The 18,764-nt window shown below is 35.3% G+C and overlaps 1 protein-coding gene across 1 annotated transcript in view; it reads left to right on the top strand.

The window, feature by feature from the left end:
* Window positions 1-18,764, top strand: part of LOC139438154 (eukaryotic translation initiation factor 2 subunit 3, X-linked-like) — a 67,756-nt gene that overhangs the window by 18,235 nt on the left and 30,757 nt on the right. Inside the window, 5 exon segments of the mRNA XM_071213252.1 lie at window positions 2-105; window positions 6,163-6,176; window positions 6,179-6,256; window positions 7,716-7,874; window positions 8,819-8,953. Coding sequence (XP_071069353.1) covers window positions 2-105; window positions 6,163-6,176; window positions 6,179-6,256; window positions 7,716-7,874; window positions 8,819-8,953 — 490 coding nt within the window.

Raw genomic sequence — 18,764 nt, 5'->3', positions numbered from 1 at the left:
TCCAAGTTGTCCTCGGCCAGAATGTTACAAATCTTGCGGATGTAGCACACCTGATGAATTTCCTACAGACATTCCAGGGACCAAGGGGACCTTCAGATTGATCAGGTGAACATTTTTGCAATAAACACAATTTTGTCTATTATTTTTTATAATACTTATATCAAATAATATAATTTACCAGTAAATGTAAATGATCTTAATTTTCTAAAGAAAGTGCATCATGTAGAGAAATAACTTAGAAAGTGTATGTCGTAATTATTACTTGCTTAGTAAGACAACTGGTGAAACGGACTTGGCCCAGTGGTTAGGGCATCCGTCTACCACATGGGAGGTCCATGGTTCAAACCCCAGGCCTCCATGACCTGTGTGGAGCTGGCCCATGCGCAGTGCTGATACGCGCAAGGAGTGCACGGGAAAGGAGAGCCGCCCAGCGCGAAAGAAAATACAGCCTGCCCAAGAATGGCGCCGCCCACGCTTCCCTTGCTGCTGATGACAACAGAAGTGGACAAAGAAACAAGACACAGCAAATACAAACAGAACAGACAACGGCCGGGGGGCAGGAATTAAATAAATAAATAAATCTTTTTTAAAAAAAAAAGAAAAGACAACTGACATCCGACTGATCTTACCAATAAATGAAAATGATTATTTGAAAATATTTTCACTCACAGATAAAGACTTAACTATTTACTGCATATAGGAGGTCCAGGACATTTGACACCAGATAATTCAGAGAGGCTAAAAAGAAAGGAATGGGCCAAGAAACCAGGAAAATGAAAAGAAAAGGAAATTGGGTCATGATCTTGATATCAAACAAAGTAAAATGCAACAGCAAATCACTGAAGAACTAAGGAAAGAGGTGTTTTAATGTTAATATTATAGTCTGCAATAAAAATATAAACCAGGAAATACAAGTACCTGATAATAGAGCAACTTAGAAAAGTAGGAACTGCTGTATTCGAGGGATAAAGATAAACTAGAAAACTAAAAATTTTTAAGTAAAAGATATCAGGCTACTGCTGTCAGCCTGAAAGAGAGAAAATGAACAACACTTAAGAATGGATTTAGAAGCCTAACCTCACAGTCTGTGCAGTAGATTAAAGAAATGTAAGTCAGAAACATCTCCCAATAATATACTATATATCTTCTTTTAATTTGCCCTCCCCTCAAAAAAAATTAGTCATCCCTTTTTGGAGTGATGGAACTACTGTATCTTGATTTTGATGGTATATATATTTGTCAAAGCCAACAAAATGTATACGTAAAGTGGATAATTTTATTCAATATGTATTTTAAAAAGGAATTGGGAAATATATTATGGCTTTCGGGAATCATTTTGATGAGGGCAACACTAGACACTTAAACATTTATATCTCAAATAAAACCTACACATTTATAGACTTTAAGACTTAAAAGGGTTAAGTACCTTTCCCAAGCACATGCTGTTAGAAAGTATGAAAACCATGCTGTCGACACAGATGTGACTGACTTACAAAGACTGCACAAAATTGATCTCCGAAGCGAAATAAGTTATAAGGACCCAGGTGGCAAAAAGTGACTTTGTTTTAGAGCTTAACATAAGATTGCAGGGACACATACATGTGAACCCTAAACAATGTAGATGCATTTTTGATAAAAAAAATACAGATAATTTGGCCAAGAGATAAGGCAGTTTATAGTCCTTGCTTAATAGTTTTATTTTTTTTATTGTACATTATTGCGTGCAATGAAAATAGTTTGAAAAGCAGTTATTTATATCAGAGCTAAAATACGTATGTGCAAATTCTTTAAAGGAACCTTTTTACATAAGTAGAATGGCATCTAGATTTTATACTTCTTTTTTTGAGACTTCCTAAATCTCCTAAATGTTGTTTTAAACATTGTATTTCTTTTTTCCTAAATGTTCCTAAATGTTGTTTTAAACATTGTATTTCTTTTTTTTAGGTAGGAGAAGAACAAGGATACTTTTTAAGGACTTTGTTTTAAAACTTTGGCTTGTTCCTGTCTATTTTTGGAATATGAATGCATGTCCTTGTTCTTCAAAGGGGGATGCTGACATTTAAGAAGAAATACTTATGTAATGTTAAGACAACCTGGGGAAACTTTAGATTATGACTTGAAAATGGTTTAATATTTCTAAATGGCTAGTGTAGTGTGGTCACTGGCATTTCCAGTTAAGGTACTAGAGATACTTTGGCAAAGCCTTCTTTTAAATAACAGCACCATTCTAATTCATTTTTCTCCCAAAGCACTTTAATTGACCACACATATCACAGTTTATCCCCATAAAAGCATACCAATATTTTTAAGCTGCTTTTTTTCAGTCTTTAAATAATTGAATTAAAATTGTTACAAGAATTATTTTTCTGAACCTACCTGTAGAATTCCTTATGTATTTTATTATAAGCATATTACATCTAAAATTATAAGTCTTTACACATATAGTATTATTTTTTATTTTGCAGGGGCTCTGATATATATTTTTCTCATTTTTAATTTGGAGAGCTATTTCATAAGAAGTTGCGAAGATCTTCCTGAGACCTCTTTGCATGCCCTTAACTGGTTTTTCCCACTTGTTACAGTATATTGTCAAAACGGAAATTGACCTTGGCATAAAATATGTATATATTTTTGCTTCATTTTATTACTTAATTATTCTGTTACCCATTGCATTCCAGATATAGAACTTTAACATCACTGTAAAGTTCTTTTTTGATACCCATTTATAGATGCATAACCACCTCTTCCCCACTATCCATAATCTTTGGAACTAATCTGTTCTCTAACCTTTAAAAATCTGTTATAAAATGTTATGTAAATATATATAAATTTTGAGATTGCCTTCTCAGAATAATGCATTTGAGTCATCCAGGTTGTTGAGTATATAAATATATATTGGTTTTTATTATTAGATAGTATTGTATGTTATTGATGTGCTGTAGTTTGTTTAATCATTCTCCTTTTGCAGGACTTTTAGTTGCTTCCAGTTGATTATTACAAAGAACCTAATAATAATAGTGTATAGTTTTTTATATGGATATATATTTCCAGAAATGTAATTGTAGTGGTTACTGTTTATATAAGTGGTCAGTGTTTGTTTTAGTTTTTAAGAAACTGTTAAATTATTTTCTAGGATGATTGTACCATTTCTTTAAATTCTATTCACTAGTGTTTTTAGAATTCCTTTTATTGAAGTATATCATTCATACGTGAACCTACATAAACAATAAGTGTATAGTAAAAATTGTGAACTTACAGAATAAACGTGCGTACATACAGAGTTCCTCACATCACCCTTCCATCAACATCTTGCATTGTTGTGAAACACTTACAAATTTTAAAGAATAATGTCAAAATCTTACTACTAACTATAGTACATATCTTCCATTTGGTGTATTTTTTCCCTGAACCCACCCTATTATTTTTTTAAAATATATTTTTGTTACAGAGATTGTGAATTTAAACAACAAACATGCACATGTGTAGAATTCCCAGACAATACCTTTTCATCAACATACCACACTGTGGGTAGAATATTTGTTAACAACCATTCATGGTCCATAGTGTACGTGTGGCACACTTTCTTCATATCCTCCCATTATCATCACACTATGTACTATTAGTATATTGTAAATATTTCTTGTATCTCTCGTTATTAAAAAATAGAGTTGCATTGTAGAACAGATTTAATTTCTTTGCATATTCACCAGCATTGGTATGGAAATAGTTTTTATGTTAGCTGTTTTAGAAGGGATATAGGCATAAATTACTCATTCTTCATTTGCATTTCCTTAATGGCTAGTGATAGTAAACTGAATGGAAATAAAATTGAAAATTTGTGAAGGGCTAAAAAGCATAGAGAGTAATTTATAGCACTAAATGCTTACATTAGGAAAGAGGAAGGTCTCAAATTTTATGACCTAAGCTTCCAATTCAAGATATTAGATCAAGATAAAAATTAATACAAAGCCTGCAGAATGCAATAAATAGTAGTGATAAGAGATAAATGAAATAGAAACCAGAAACAGCAGATAGTGAAACAAAAAAACCTCTGAAAGATGAGTAAACTTGACAAATCTCTGGGAAAAAGGAAAAAAGGAAAAGCAAAAAGGCATAATTTATCAGACTAGAAATTAAATGGGACCCTAATAAAGGGAATACCATCAACAACTCAAAACACATAAATTGGATAACTTAAATGACCTATTAAAACAAAAATCAGCGAAATTCACACAGTATGAAGTAGATCATTTTTGAATAGTTCTATTCTGGTCTGATTTAAAATTTTGCCAGAGAATTGTACCATTTACACTTGATGTTAGCCAAAAGACCAAGAGGTGATCTACCAAGCATTTAAAGAAATCACAATTCTACACATCAGAAGAGAACACGTTTACCAATTCATTTTAAATACCACCCATTTTTTTTATAATGTTGTTACAAGAAATATTTGGAAAATAATAGCAAAAGGATTCAGTTGTTTATGAAAAGAATTTTACATTGTTACTGAGTCATGTTTATTCCAGGGATACTTGGGTGATCTAGTATTCAAAATGGACGATATCAGAAGGTTTGAAGAAAAAAAACCTTACGATCATTTCTACAATTAATGAAGAAAAAGCATTTGACAAAATAGAAACACGTAAGTTGTAGTTAACCTAGAATAGAGAAGCATTTCCTCACTTTGATATACTACACCTAACATCAAAATGGAAGAAGACTGAATAGCTTTACCCTAAAATCAGATGCTAGATAGTGGTGCTATTTTTATTGTTGTTGTTTGTGGTGCTCCTATCACTACCGTTCTATATAGTGCTAGAAATTGTAGCCATGGGTCAAGGAAAGGAAATAAAGGCATATAGATTGGAAATAAAATAAATCTGTCTATGGAGAAAAATCCCAGGGCTGGTGGGGAGGGGAGATTAAAAAAACTGATACAGATTTACTAAGATAGCAGAATCCCAGATAAAACAACCAAAATTACTGGTATTTTTATAATACTACTAATAAACATATGGACACTAACATTATATATAGAGAGAATCTTTTAAAACCTCAAGAGATGTAGGTGGTGTAATTGTACAGGACTTGGTATGATGGTACTTAGCAACTCGGATGAAAGAAACCAGATCTAAATAGAAAAACCTATGTTTACGGATTGAAAACGCAGCAAGGTAAAGATGTCATTTCTGTGCCAACTGATAATTCAGGTTTAATGAAACTTTTCTGAAAATCCCAGCAAGGTTTTTAGATATAGGTAAGATTATTACAGAATTTATTTGAAAGACAGAAACTAGAATAATCATGAAAAATGTGGAAACCGAATCATTCAACCACATTTCAAGGCATGGAGGAATCAAGACTGGTACTGGTGGATGGAAACACATAGTAAAACGGAAGAAAATCCTGAGATAAATGCACACCAGTGTTTTTAAAATTTTCAGTGGAGGATAGTGTTTTTAATCATATGGAACTGGAGTAATTAGATGTTTATAGGCAACAGAATGATTCCTGAGCCTAGTCCTAAACCTCGCCTTATGCAAATGGTAACAAATAGAATGTCTTGGGGACATGTGGCTTGGTGAGAAGTTCCTAGGTCTGCACTAAAATATGATCTATAAAAGAAAAATTTGTCATTTGGACTTCAGCAAAATAAAAAATATTTATAAAAAATCCTGTCCAGAGAAATTGCAAGCTTGAAGATACCATTTGCACATCACAGCTTAAAATGGGACTCAACATCTATACTATATAAAGAACTCTAATAACTCAACAGTGAAAAACAGCCCAACCAGAAAATATGCAGAAGACATTAAGAGGCTATACAGATGGCAAATAAGTAGTTTTTTTTTTTAATTCATTAAGCTTAAGCTTTTAAGTGAAAAATTCCAGTGAAAATTCTGTAAATTCTGTATCTTCAAAATTTTTGTTGTATTTCAGAGTTATTCAGTACTTAATCTAAAACCTTTTCTAGGTATAAGTTTTATCTGCCCATTGCTAATTCCATTTGCTCTGTAATGATCATCCATCATTTATTTTTAGCATTTGTTTATTTTTGCATGCAATATGCCTTATTTTAGTGATTTAACTTTAGAAAACCTATGATTTACATGTGTAAGTATTAATTGATCTTAAAGCTCATTGTTATTTCTCAATTATTAGACATATTTCCTTTGTTGATGTCCTGGTCACGATGTTTTGAAGGCTACAATGCTGAATGGTGCAGCAGTGATGGATGCAGCTCTTCTGTTGATAGGTAAGTAGCATCAGACTTGATTTGGACATATTGTCGAGTAAATCAGAAATGGAATATTTACAGGGAACTAGGGCTTCTAAGGGCACATCGATTACATATATAGGATGACAAAAATGGGAACTATAAGATGATGGGTAGTATCTTTGCCTGCTAACTATCACAAGATAATAAAATGGACCCAGAGATATTTTGTGGGAATTCTTGAGGTACTATGCAAAGGGAAAAAATAGTTAGTAGTATATTTTTTGTCCTCCTTACATTGCAACTACATGTTTATGTTTCAGTTTGAATTTTATGTGCAAAAATTGTTCGGGTTTTTTCATTTTGAAAATTTCTCTGGGCCGTGTCCCACAATTGATATATTTCATTTATGGGAAGTGCTGAGGTCTGGGACTGTGGAGGTTTACAGGGCTAGAGTTGTGCTTTCTTCTCTATGTGAATGGTCAAGAGATTTTTTTAGGGGATATAATTTTCTGTAAGCATGCCAAGTATGCATAGTAGAGGGCAACTGGAGAAGGTGATCCTTGAAATGTAAACAAAACATTGATTTGTAATACATTGTTGACTACCTTCATAGATAAGTATTTCTCCCCTTTGTTAGTGGAGATGTGTGAGTTGTATTTATTACTGTTACAAGTTACCCCCAAACTTAGTGGCTTAAAACCATAATATTTATTATTTTAAAATTTCTGTGGGTCAAGAATTTGTCTCTAGAGATACAGTTATTTTAAGACATGTCTAGTGCTGGAGAATCTGCATTTTTTGCTCACACAGGCCATTGTTCCATGTTATATGGACCTTGCTGTAATTTTCCAGAGTGGTCAATATGACATTTCCTGTTGTGTTTCAAAGAGCCAGAATACCCTGAAATTGGAAGCAGGGATCTTGTAACCCAATTTGAGATAGACAGCCCAGCACTTTTTCATATTTTTTTTGTTAGAAGAGAGTCATTAAGTCCATCACACATTTAGGTTGTTTGTGTTCATGGGGGAGTGTATTTTGTAAGGTGTGAATGTCAAAAATATTATTGAGGGCATTTTGGTGGACTCTGGCTCAGTAGATTTGGATATTTAGAATTGAGAGTGTATTAAGCAATTTACCTTCTTCATCCTTCTGCCTTTCAGGCACTAGACCATATCAGAACATCTCAGAGATTGACTAGAGCATACCGAGTGCCGGATTAAAAGTTGAGGGTAGATCTGAGAAACCAAACTTGTGATGTTAATTACAAACATTATGCTTGGTATCAAGAATGGGAGTAAAAGGCCAGGAGGATCTGGGGAAGTCATCGATTATGTTTAAGCAGGGGTGCACACAAAGATACTTGACAACAGTATCCTGGAATATGCCCTGAGTGGGATTAGGACTTGAAAGTTCTCTTTACTAGGTGCCAGGTAATTACTATTACTCATCTTTTTTTTTTTTTTCCCCACTTGTTAAAAATTTTTCATCAATTGAGCTGGTAATAAATCTTGTCCTCAACCTCAGACATCTGAACACTTGGCTGCTATAGAAATCATGAAGCTGAAACATATTTTGATTCTACAAAATAAAATTGATTTGGTTAAAGAAAGTCAGGCTAAAGAACAGTTTGAACAAATCCTTGCATTTGTACAAGGTAAGAAAATGTAATGTCTGTTACAATTGATATCTTAACATAATAGGTTATATAATACATGAATTTATGGGTCATGCACCCTTTTTATCCACCCACTATTTCACTTCTTTGTTGCTTTTAGCCGCCTGACAAGCAGTGAGATCAGTTTCTGAATTTTATGTGTTAACTAGAAATGAAGTTATATTTTGAAAACTTCATCATTTGAATTAAAAAAAAAAAAATCTTTCCTAGTGATAGTAAAAATGAATGGAAGAACTTATATTGTTATTGGCTTGCTTTATGGTTATGTTGACAATCTTTATTCTCAATGAGTAGCTATTTTCAGAATTGATACTTACAGTGCTGTATTTAGTATTTGTAGAGTCCTTTTCTCTAACAACATAAGGTCTTCATTTTAGGGAAGTTATAATCCCTGTTGTTTTTTGCATTTGATTCCTTGGACTTAATTTTTTTTTTTAGATTTATTTTATGAACCTCCTTAAATGATAAATGAAGTTAAGCCTACAAAATCTCTTTATGTTTGATCCATTCCATTGATTTGCCTGTTAATTAAAAGGGAGTGAATTGTGTATGTCAGTAGTCTTCGATAGGAAAAAAGAATATGTAAATGTAATTTTTTATTCATATTTATTGAGTGGTAAATTACATGTTAGCCGCAATCTTTTCAACTGACAATATCTTTTTGGTTATCCCTGTGTTTTTTACCCTTTACGTATCAATACAATTTAATGATTTTCTCTGAAAGAGAATAGAAATCATTTTCAGATGGAAAACAAGCTTAGAATATTGTAGTCTTTATAAATTATGACTTTCTACCTGTTAACTAAAATTTGTATGGAAATCTTTGGGCATTTATTTTAATCTTAGCATTTGTTTTATGTAACAGTGTAGAACAATTTCTCTAAAACTGAAGAATTTTGGTCTTCTCAATTTTGTTGTGATAGGTACAGTAGCAGAAGGAGCACCTATTATTCCAATTTCTGCTCAGCTGAAATACAATATTGAAGTTGTCATTGATTACATAGTAAAGGAAATTCCAGTATCTCCAAGAGACTTTACTTCAGAACCCCGACTTATTGGTAAGGACTTTAACTGTTGTTCTTTAACTGTTGACTTCATCTTTTCTGCAGTATTATATCCTCTTTAAGGTTATTGCCTTTTTTGCACAAATATGATGAATTACAACTGAACTATTTTTGAATTTTATATTTTATGAAATCTGAGAACAGTGTGCCATTTAGAACGCACTGGAATGAAATTAAAATTTATAAATTGTAATGAATTTATTCTAAGATTGCCTTAACAGTGTTGTATTCTGTTACTTTATGAGGGCTAGCATCAGATTATTGTAGAACTATCGTGATTCTAGCAATGGAAGAAATTGTATCATTGATGTGAAGACAGTGGTCACGATAGTTGCTGAGGGTAGGGAGAGGGAAGAAGAGTTGTGGTGTGGGGGCATTTTTGGTACATGGAATTGTCCTAAATGATATTGCAGGGACATGAGCAGAATATTGTATATCCTGCCATAACCCATTGAATGGACTGAGAAAGAGTGTAAACTGCAGTGAAAACTATAATCCATGCTGTGCAGCAGTGCTCCAAAATGTATTCACCAAATGCAGTGAATGTGCCACACTGATGAAAGAGGTTGTTGATGTGGAAGGAGTCGGGGGCTGGGGAGTGGGGTATATGAGAACCTCTTATATTTTTTAATGTAACATTTTGTGTGATACATGTATCTTTAAAAAAGCAGTAAAAATTTGTTTAAAAAATACAATAGAATTGTTCATTATTTTGTGCTGAGTATATGGTATGTTATCTCATCAAGATTGGAATAATACACCATTCTTTATGGAAAATAGGATGTTGGAGCTTCTGTAAAAATGAATTCATTGTTCCATTAATGAAGATTTACATGTTTGTTTCACTTTTAAGTTTACAGTACCAGTATTGATATAGTTCGATCATGTTAGCTTTTGGTTCCTGCACAAATGTAAGAGCCTTTTCAGGACAGACATTTGCAGCCTTCTGGGCCTTTATCCAAGCCTACTGTTGTGTGGTTGTGGAAAATGTTCTCTTTGGTTATTGTGCTCCCTTCCTTTTGTTAAGATCTTAGCTGTCTGCATCAACAAAGCAGTTTTTTGTTTTTAAAACTGAATTTTTATTCCAAAGGTAATATAATATAGAAATACATGACAAAAAAAAATCAAATTCAGTATACGTAAGGTGAAATGGTATATTGTGGTGTATATTACTACACACCTCTCTCTGTTTATGTAATCATATAAGTAGACATTTGCGTGTACCTTTTTTCTCTTTAAACTGGGAATGGGATCTTACTAGGTGGGTTAATTTTGTAACTACTTTTTTTCCTTATACAGAGTTTACCCTTCCAAGTTATTACATGTGTTCTTGTTTTTTTAAAACATTAATTTTATTGATACATATTAATAAAGCATACAGTTTATCTAAAGTGTACTATTCATGGTATTTGGAAGAATCACATAGTTGTGCATTCATCCCTTTAATCATTATTGCAGCATTTTCATTTTTTCAATAATAATAATAATAAAAACAGTCAAGGAAATTTTTCACCTCATTCTCAATGTATTCTCCATCATACATAGCTGCTACTTCTGGCTTTCTTGCATAATTACTTGTTTATTAAGCAGTTACATTGAGATACTTTCACATACCATGCAATCTAAAGTGTGTAATCAGAGGTTTTTAGTATAATCAATTCTGTGCATTCTTGATCACAAATTTTAGAATTATTTCATTAGTCCAAAAAAAGAAAATCTCCACACCCCTTAGCATGCCTTCTCTAGCTGTACGTAACCACTAGTCAAATTTCATTTTTATAAATTGGTTTATATTTGCATTTTATATAAATGGATTCATACAATGTCTTATACAACATATTTAGTTCATAGTGATGCAGTAACACAGTATTTGTCCTTTTCTGCCTTTTTGCTTCACTCAATATAATGTTCTCCAGGCTCATCCGTGTTGTATGTGCTTTATGACTTCATTTCTACTTAACGTTGCATAATATTCTGTCTTGTGAATTCACCACAGTTTATCCATTTATCAGTTGATGGACACATGGGCTGTTTCCACCTTCTGGCAATCGTGAATAATGCTGCTGTGAACATAGATGTGCAGATGTTCGTATCACTGCTCTCAATTCTGGCTATAGGCCTATTAGTGGTATTTCAGGGTCACATGGCAAATCTAGATTCACCTTCTTTAGGTCCTACCAATCAGTTCTCCACAGAGGCTGTGGGATAAGTAAGTGTTCCTATCTCTCCACATCCTCTCAAACACTTGTAGTTCTGTCTTTTAAATAGTGGCCACTCTGATATGTGTGAAGATATCTCATAGTTTTGATTTGCATTTCCTTAATTGTTAGTGATGTTGAGTATTTTTTCATGTATTTATTTTTTGCCATCTTTATTTCTTCTTTAAACAGTTGTATTTCTTCTTTAGACTCTAGTTAAATCTTTTGCCCAGTTTTTAATTGGGTCATTTGTCTTTTTATTGTTGAGTTGTAACATCTCTGTATATCCTGGATATTAAACCCTTATCAGACATGATTTCCAGATATTTTCTCCCATTGAGTTGGCTGCCTTTTCACTTTTTTGACAAAGTCCCTGTGAGTTGCAAAAGTGTTTGATTTTCAGGTGATTCAGTTTGTCTTTTTTTTTCGCTTATTGTGCGTGCTTTGGGTATAAGGTCCAAGAAACCACCATATGTAGGTATTTTCCTACATTTTTTTCTCATAGTTTTATGGACCTGACTTTTATATTTATTTTTTGATTCCTTTTGAGTCGATTCTTGTATAGTGAGTGAGATAGGGTGTCCTCTTTCACTCATGTTTATTGATAACCAGTTCTCCGAGCATGATTTGTTGAAGAAACTGTTCAGTCCCATTAACATGGACTTGAAGGTTTGTCAAATCAAGTTGACCGTAGAGGTGAGGGTTTATTCCTGGACTCTAAATTGTGTTCCACTGATCAGTGTCTATTTTTATGCCAGTACTGTACTGTTTTTAACCGTTAGCTTTGTAATATGTTTCAGGGTCAGGCAGAGAAATACCACCCATGATCCTCTTTTTTGTCTCTGGTTATTCAGGTGCACTTTCTTGTCCAAATGATTTAGTAATTGCCCTTTTATATTTCTTTGAAGTAAGCTGTTGGAATTTTAATTGGTATTGCATTGAATCTGTAAATCAGTTTGGGTAGGATTGGCTTCTTCACAATATTTAGTCTTCCAGTTCTTGAACATGGAATGTCTGTCTGGCAAAGAAATTGATTTCTTTAAGCATCGCTTTGTAGTTTTTTGCATGTAGGCCTTATACTTATTTCATTAAATTGATTCCTAGATATCTAAGTCTTTTTTCTATTAAATTAATAGTTTTTTCACCTTATTTTCTCCTCAGATTGTTCAGTGCTAGTGTAGAGAAACATTACTGATTTTTCATGTTGATCTTGTATCCTGCCACTTTGCTGAACTCATTCCTTCAACTAGCTTTGTCATAGATACTTCAGAATTTTCTAAATAAAGGGTCTTGTCATCCACAAAGAGTGAGAGTTTGTCTTCCTCTTTTTCTGTTTGAATTCCTTTTTTTTTTTTTTTTTGGTCTGATTGCTGTAGCTAGAACTTCTGTACAATGTTGAGTAACAATGGTGACAGTGGGAATCCTTGTCTTATCGATCTTAGAGGGAAAGTATTCAACCTACCTGCCTGTTGAGTACGATATTGGCTGTGGTTTTATCAAATATGCTATCATATTGATATTCTATCCCTATCTTTTGAAGTGTTTTTATCAAGGAAGGATGGTGGATTTTGTCAGCTGTCTTTTCTGCACTTCAGTTGAGATAATCGTGGTTTTTTCCCCTTCAATTTGTATTTTGTGTTGATTGATTTTCTTATGTTGAACCTCCTTGAATAACAGGAATAAATCTCACTTGGTTGTGGTATATAATTTTTTTAATATGCTGTTGGATTTGACTTGCAAGTATTTTGTTGAGAATTGTTATGTCTGTGTTCATTAGAGGGATTGGTGTGTAATTTTCTTTTCTCGTAATAACTTTACCTGGCTTTGGCATTAGTGTGATGTTCTCTTCATAAAATGTGTTAGGTAATTTTCCTACCTCTACAACTTTTTTTAAGAGTTTAAACAGGGTTGGTGTTCCCTTTTTTTGGATTTATTATTTATTTCTCCCCACCCCCTTGTAGTTTGCACTCGGTATTTCTTTAGAGGCACCAGGAACTGAATCCAGGACTTCCCTTGTGGTAGGCAGGAGCTAAATTTCTTGAGTCACATCATTTCCCTGTTGATTCTTTTTGAAGTGCTTGGGAGGGAGGCACCTAATTGTTTGAGCCATCTTTGTTCCTGGCTTTATTGTGTCTCCCATTGTGTTTTTTTTTCTTGTGTCTCTTATTGAGTCAGCTTACCTTTCCTGCCCGTCTTGTCAGTTAGGTGTCTTGCCCACTTCCTGCTTGTCCTCTTTAGGAGGCACCAGAAACCTCTGTTCCCAGCTTTGTTGTGTTTCTTATTATGCTTTTCTCTTTGTGTCTCATTGGTGTCAGCTTGCTGCACCTGCCTGCTGTGCCAGCTTGCTCTCTTCTTTAGGAGGCTCTGGAAACTGAACTAGGACTTCCCATGTGGTCAGTGGGAGCTGAATAGCCTGAGCCACAACCTCTCCCCTGTTAATTGTTTTTGAAGTATTTGGTAGAATTCATCTATGAAGCCATCTCTTTTGGACTTTTCTTCTTCAGGAAATTTTTGAAGACAGATCCAGTTTCTTTAAATGTGATTGGTTTGTTAAGTTTATGCATTTCTTGTGGTATCAGTGTAGGTTGTTTGTGTATTTCTAGAAATTTGTCCATTTCAATTAGGTTGTCTGGTTTGTTGGTTTACAGTTTCTCAGGATTGGCTCTTTTGATCCTTTTTATTTCTGTGGCGTCAACTGTAACCTACCCCCTTTCATTTCTGATTGTATTTATTTATTTGCATCTTCTTTTTCCTTTGACTAGGGGTTTGTGAATTTTATTGATCTTCTTAAAAACAGCTTTTGGTCTTACTGGTTTTCTCTACTTTTTAAAAAATTATATTTATTTCTGCTCTAATCTTTATTATTTCTTTCCTTCCGCTTGCTTTGAGGTTGATTTGCTGTTCTTTTTAGTTTCTCTTGTTATTCATTTATCTTTGATTTTAGCTGTTATTTTAAAAATAGACATTTGGGGCTAATTTCCCTCTCAAGACTGTCTTCACTGTATCCCACAAATTTTGATTTTGATGAGTTGTGTTCTTGTTTTCATTTTGTCTCAACATATTTACTGATTTCACTTGCAATTTCTCGTTTGACCTGCTGATTATTTAGGAGTGTATTTTTCAGCCTCCATACATTTATAAATTTATCTCCTTCCAATCTATTATTGATTTCTAGTTTTATTCCATTATGGTCTGAAAACATGCTTTGCATAATTTCAGTCTTGTTATACCTATTGAGAGCTGCATTGTGCCCTAACATGTGGTCTATTCTGGTGAAAGATCCATGGGCACTTGAGAAGAATGTATAACATCTATAACCTGTATTTAGAGGCATTGTTCTGTATGTCTCTTAGGTGTAGGTTGTTTATCCTATTTTTTGTTCAAGTTCTATTTTTCATTGTTACATCTAATGGTTTGAGGTGTGTGGTGTTAAAACCTCCAAATTTTATTGTAAAGATGTCTTTTTCTCCCTTCAGTTTTGCCAGCATTTCCCTCATGTGTTTTGTGTTATATCTTTCTGGTGGTTTGTCCCTTTATTAATACATAATGGCCTTCTGCATCTGTTGTACCTTTTTTGCATTTAAAGTCTATTTTGTCTAATAATTAGCATAGCTTATCCTGCTTTTTTTGGTTACTATTTGTGTGGAATATCTCTTTCCAACCTTTCACTTTCAGCTGATTTGTAGACCTAGGTCTAAGGTCAGTGTCTTGTAAGCAGCATATGGATGGCTTATGTTTTTTAATCCATTCTGTCAGCCTGTATATTTTGATTGGGGAGTTTAATCCAATTCACATTCAGTGATACTGCTCTGAATGCATTATTTAATCCCACTACTTTGATATTTGGTTTTTCATATTCATATCTTATTTTTGTCTCTTTTTTTACTCTTTTGGTTATCCTTTATGCTATTTGTTCTTTTATACTTGCCTCCAGTCCTCTCTTTTCTGTTTTTTTTTTCTTTCAATCTCCAAGGCTTCCTTCAATATTTCTTGGAAAGGTGAACTCTCTTAATGACATGACATCCAATCCTCTCTTGTTTTTTTCTTTCAGTCTCTATGGTTTCCTTTAATATTTCTTGCAAAAGTGGATTCTTAGTTTCTGTTTGTGAATATTTTTAATTCACCTTCATATTTGAAGGACGGTTTTGCTTGATAAAGAGTTCTCGGCTCTTAATTCTTGTATTTCAGTATCCTAATTGTATCATACCGCTGTCTTCTACATTCACGGTTTCTGATGAGAAATCCACACTAAGTATTACAGAGCATCCTTGCATGTAATGGTTTGCTTCTCCCTTACTACTCTCTGGATTTATCTTTGACACTTGGCATTCTGAATGGTGTGTGTTTTAGAGTAGGTCTATTTGAATGTACTCCGAGGGGGGTATAGTGTGCTTCTTGGACATGTAAGTTTATTTCTTTTGTGAGATTTGGGAATTTTCAGTGATTATTTCATTCTGCCTTGGTTCCCTTCCCTTCTCCTGGAACTCCCATGACACATTTGTTGCGTTTCTTGTTGTCATTCAACTCCCTGAGACCAGGATAAATTTTTTTCTCTTCTTTTCTCTCTTCTGTCTCTTTTAATTTCATCTATCTTGAGTATCATTTATTCTTTGTTATATAATTTTTTTTAAAGATTTATTTCTCTCCCCTTCCCCACTGTTGTCTTCTCTCTTTGTCCATTCTTTGTGTGTTCTTCTGCATCTGCTTGCATTATCTGGCAGCACTGGGAAACTGTGTCTCTTTTGTTGTGTCATCTTGCTGCATCACCTCTCCGTATGTGCAGCACCACTCCTGGGCAGGCTCACTTCTTTCACATGGGACTTCTCTCTTTGTGGGGCCTTGCTTGTGAGGCACCCATATGCAGGGGCATCCTCACATGGCACAGCACTCTTTGTGTGTGGCAGCACTGCCTGTGGGCCAGCTCATCATGGGTTTGAACCCTGGATCCTTCCTGTGGTAGACAGATGCTCTATCAGTTGAGCCACATCCTCTTCCCTCATATCATTTTGAGTCTGCTAAGTGTCTTCTTGATGTTAGCTCTTTAACCGTATTTTCTTTTACCTCATTAATATGATTTTGGAAATTTTTGTGCATCTCATTGATTAGTTGAGTCAAATCTTGCATCTTCTGGGCTTCGATATATCCTTTCCTTGGGTCTGGTCTTCTGTTTTCTTAGTGTGGCTCGTAATTTTTTGATTAGGATGGTAGTTTAATCTGTTGCAGTGCCGTCCAGCAGCTCCGCTCCCGAAGAGGTAAAGACGAACAGAGCAAGACAACACACAGTAACTGCTCTGGAGACGCAGGTCTGATTTATTGAGGAAGTGTAGTAGCTTTTATAAACCATGAGGCAACATGCAAGCAGCTTACTGGCTATGCTAATTTAGTGAGGCTGATTGGTTCATGTGTTCTTGTTGCTGGGGGGAAGGCAGATTTCTGAGGGACATGCCCGGGTATGCCTGGGCATATCTGCCACATGCCTCGGCGCCATCTTTTGAGTGAAACCCCAAAGGCCTTATGGTTAGAGAGGTTTTCCTACATCTAACAAGGCATCTGCGACTTGCTCACAATTCCCCCTTTTTTCTTTTATTAGAGGCAAGGCAAAGCGCCGGTGTTGTTTTGTGCCAAGGTGACTGTGCCTGTCTTAGGTTGTCCTCCTCTGAGGATCTTACTCATCATTGACTACCAGCTAAGCTCTCTGGCATGGTGTTTATCTCTGCATTTTTTGCAGGACTGCGAGGCCAAAGATATTCGCGGCTTGAGAAATGGTTTCTGCAGTGACGACTTCTGCTTCTAGAGCGCTGACCATAGCCTGCTAGACAAGTACTAAAGTTTTAACGTCTTTGCGGAGGTTTTGCACTTTGCGCAGTACATATCTTATACAGAGTATACACATTAGAAGAACAGATCCACTGATAATAAATGTTATGAGATTAGAAGGAGTGAAAAGGGATTGAAGGTTAGCTAGAATATTGGTGGTCAGTGTGATGTCTATGGTAGTCATTTGGGTGCTGTTAAGGATCAGAATTTGATGGGTGAGCTGAGTGGTTAATTTAAGAAGTCATTGTTCCAATGTCTGAGTAGGGTTTGTTTTAACATTGCTCTGGCTGCGGTAAAGTTTGCCATGCCATCAGTGGCACTGGTGGGGGTAACACCACTGTGTGGATAATTAATGTCACAGGGCAGTCTTCTCAATTGCATTATCATTTGTACTTCTTCTTCTAGTAAATCTATTTGTTGTTGTATATTAAGTAGGCTGCCATGAATATGATTATTGAGCAGGTTTTGTGTTTGCAAGGGGGTGGCCATTTTTTCTACTAAGTTGTTTATTGTGTTAGCATTGGAATTGGGTTGGACTATAGAAGTGATAGTCGTGGCAGCGGCTGCTAGGCTAGCTGTAATAGCTGCAATGAGAGCTACAACTACATCAACTGCTCTTTTTTGCCTAAAAGGTAAGTGTGTAATTAACTCAGAAGTGCCAGTCCACTCAGTAGCATTAACGGGAACCAATATTAAGGAGGGAATTCTAACAATAGCATAGGGATGCTTGGTATGGTTCCAGCAATTGAAAAGGATGCAATGGGTGATGTTACAGTCAAAGGATTGGTTGCTTGAGTCTATAAAAAGAAAGGGAAGAGTTATGCAGGGTAAGGCATGCACAGAGAGGGTGGCATTTGTAGTCTTATAGAGGCTGGCTGCCCAGTCTGAGTCATTCGTGTATGAAGAAACCCAAGTTCCATTAGTGAGCGTGGCATTCATCATTATGAATGGACGGAGATCTAAGCAGGCATTTTCTCCTCAGAACATCTGTTTTCCAAAGACTGTCCTCATGGCATAGCGGGGGTTGCGGCCTTGATTTGGATGTCCCATGGCTGGAAGGGCAGGGCTCGAGGTCCAGAGGAATGGGGTGATCCAAAGGAGTGTGCCTGACATGGTGTGAGCAATTATTAAGAGAAGCATACACCCTATAAATGACGGTGGTCCTGGTGCCTGTAATTGATGCAAGAGTCTGGAATCATTCTTTCTCCCAGGTGTTCTGGTGCTGTGTATCAACTTCATCTCTGGTGGCTGGTCAAATGAGCCAGCTAGGGACCCAGGTTGGCTGTTGTGCATTCTCTGGAAAGACACAAGCATACCCTCATCCCTGGGTTAATAGGGGATGGGGCCCTTGCCATGCATTTGTAAGGGGGTCTTTCCATCTAACTAATGGCATGGGGGTTGGAGTATTTCTAAGTCCTCCCCAGTGTCTGACTGCTGGGGTACAGCATTCATTGTCAAATGTGAGAAAATTCATAGTGATTAAAGTCTTATTTAGAACCTCCCTGGGGGTATCTCGGGCATATTGCCCTTCATTTTTTTTATTTGGTTTTTAAGCATGAGGTGGGTGCGTTCTATGATAGCTTGGCCCTGGGGATTGTATGGCATACCAGTTTTGTGTGTGATGCGCCACGAGGCACAGAAATTTTGGAAGGGTTTGGAAGCGTAGGAAGGTCCATTATCAGTCTTTATGGCCCATGGTATGCCCATTTGGTTGAAGCCTTGAAGGCAAGCAGTAATAACATGTCTTGAAGTTTCTCCTGCGAGAGCAGCGGCAAAGGTGTATTTGGAAA

Source organism: Dasypus novemcinctus, chromosome X, assembly GCF_030445035.2.
Source record: "Dasypus novemcinctus isolate mDasNov1 chromosome X, mDasNov1.1.hap2, whole genome shotgun sequence".
Lineage (NCBI taxonomy): Eukaryota > Metazoa > Chordata > Mammalia > Cingulata > Dasypodidae > Dasypus > Dasypus novemcinctus.
This window is presented reverse-complemented; position numbering and strand designations above follow the sequence as displayed.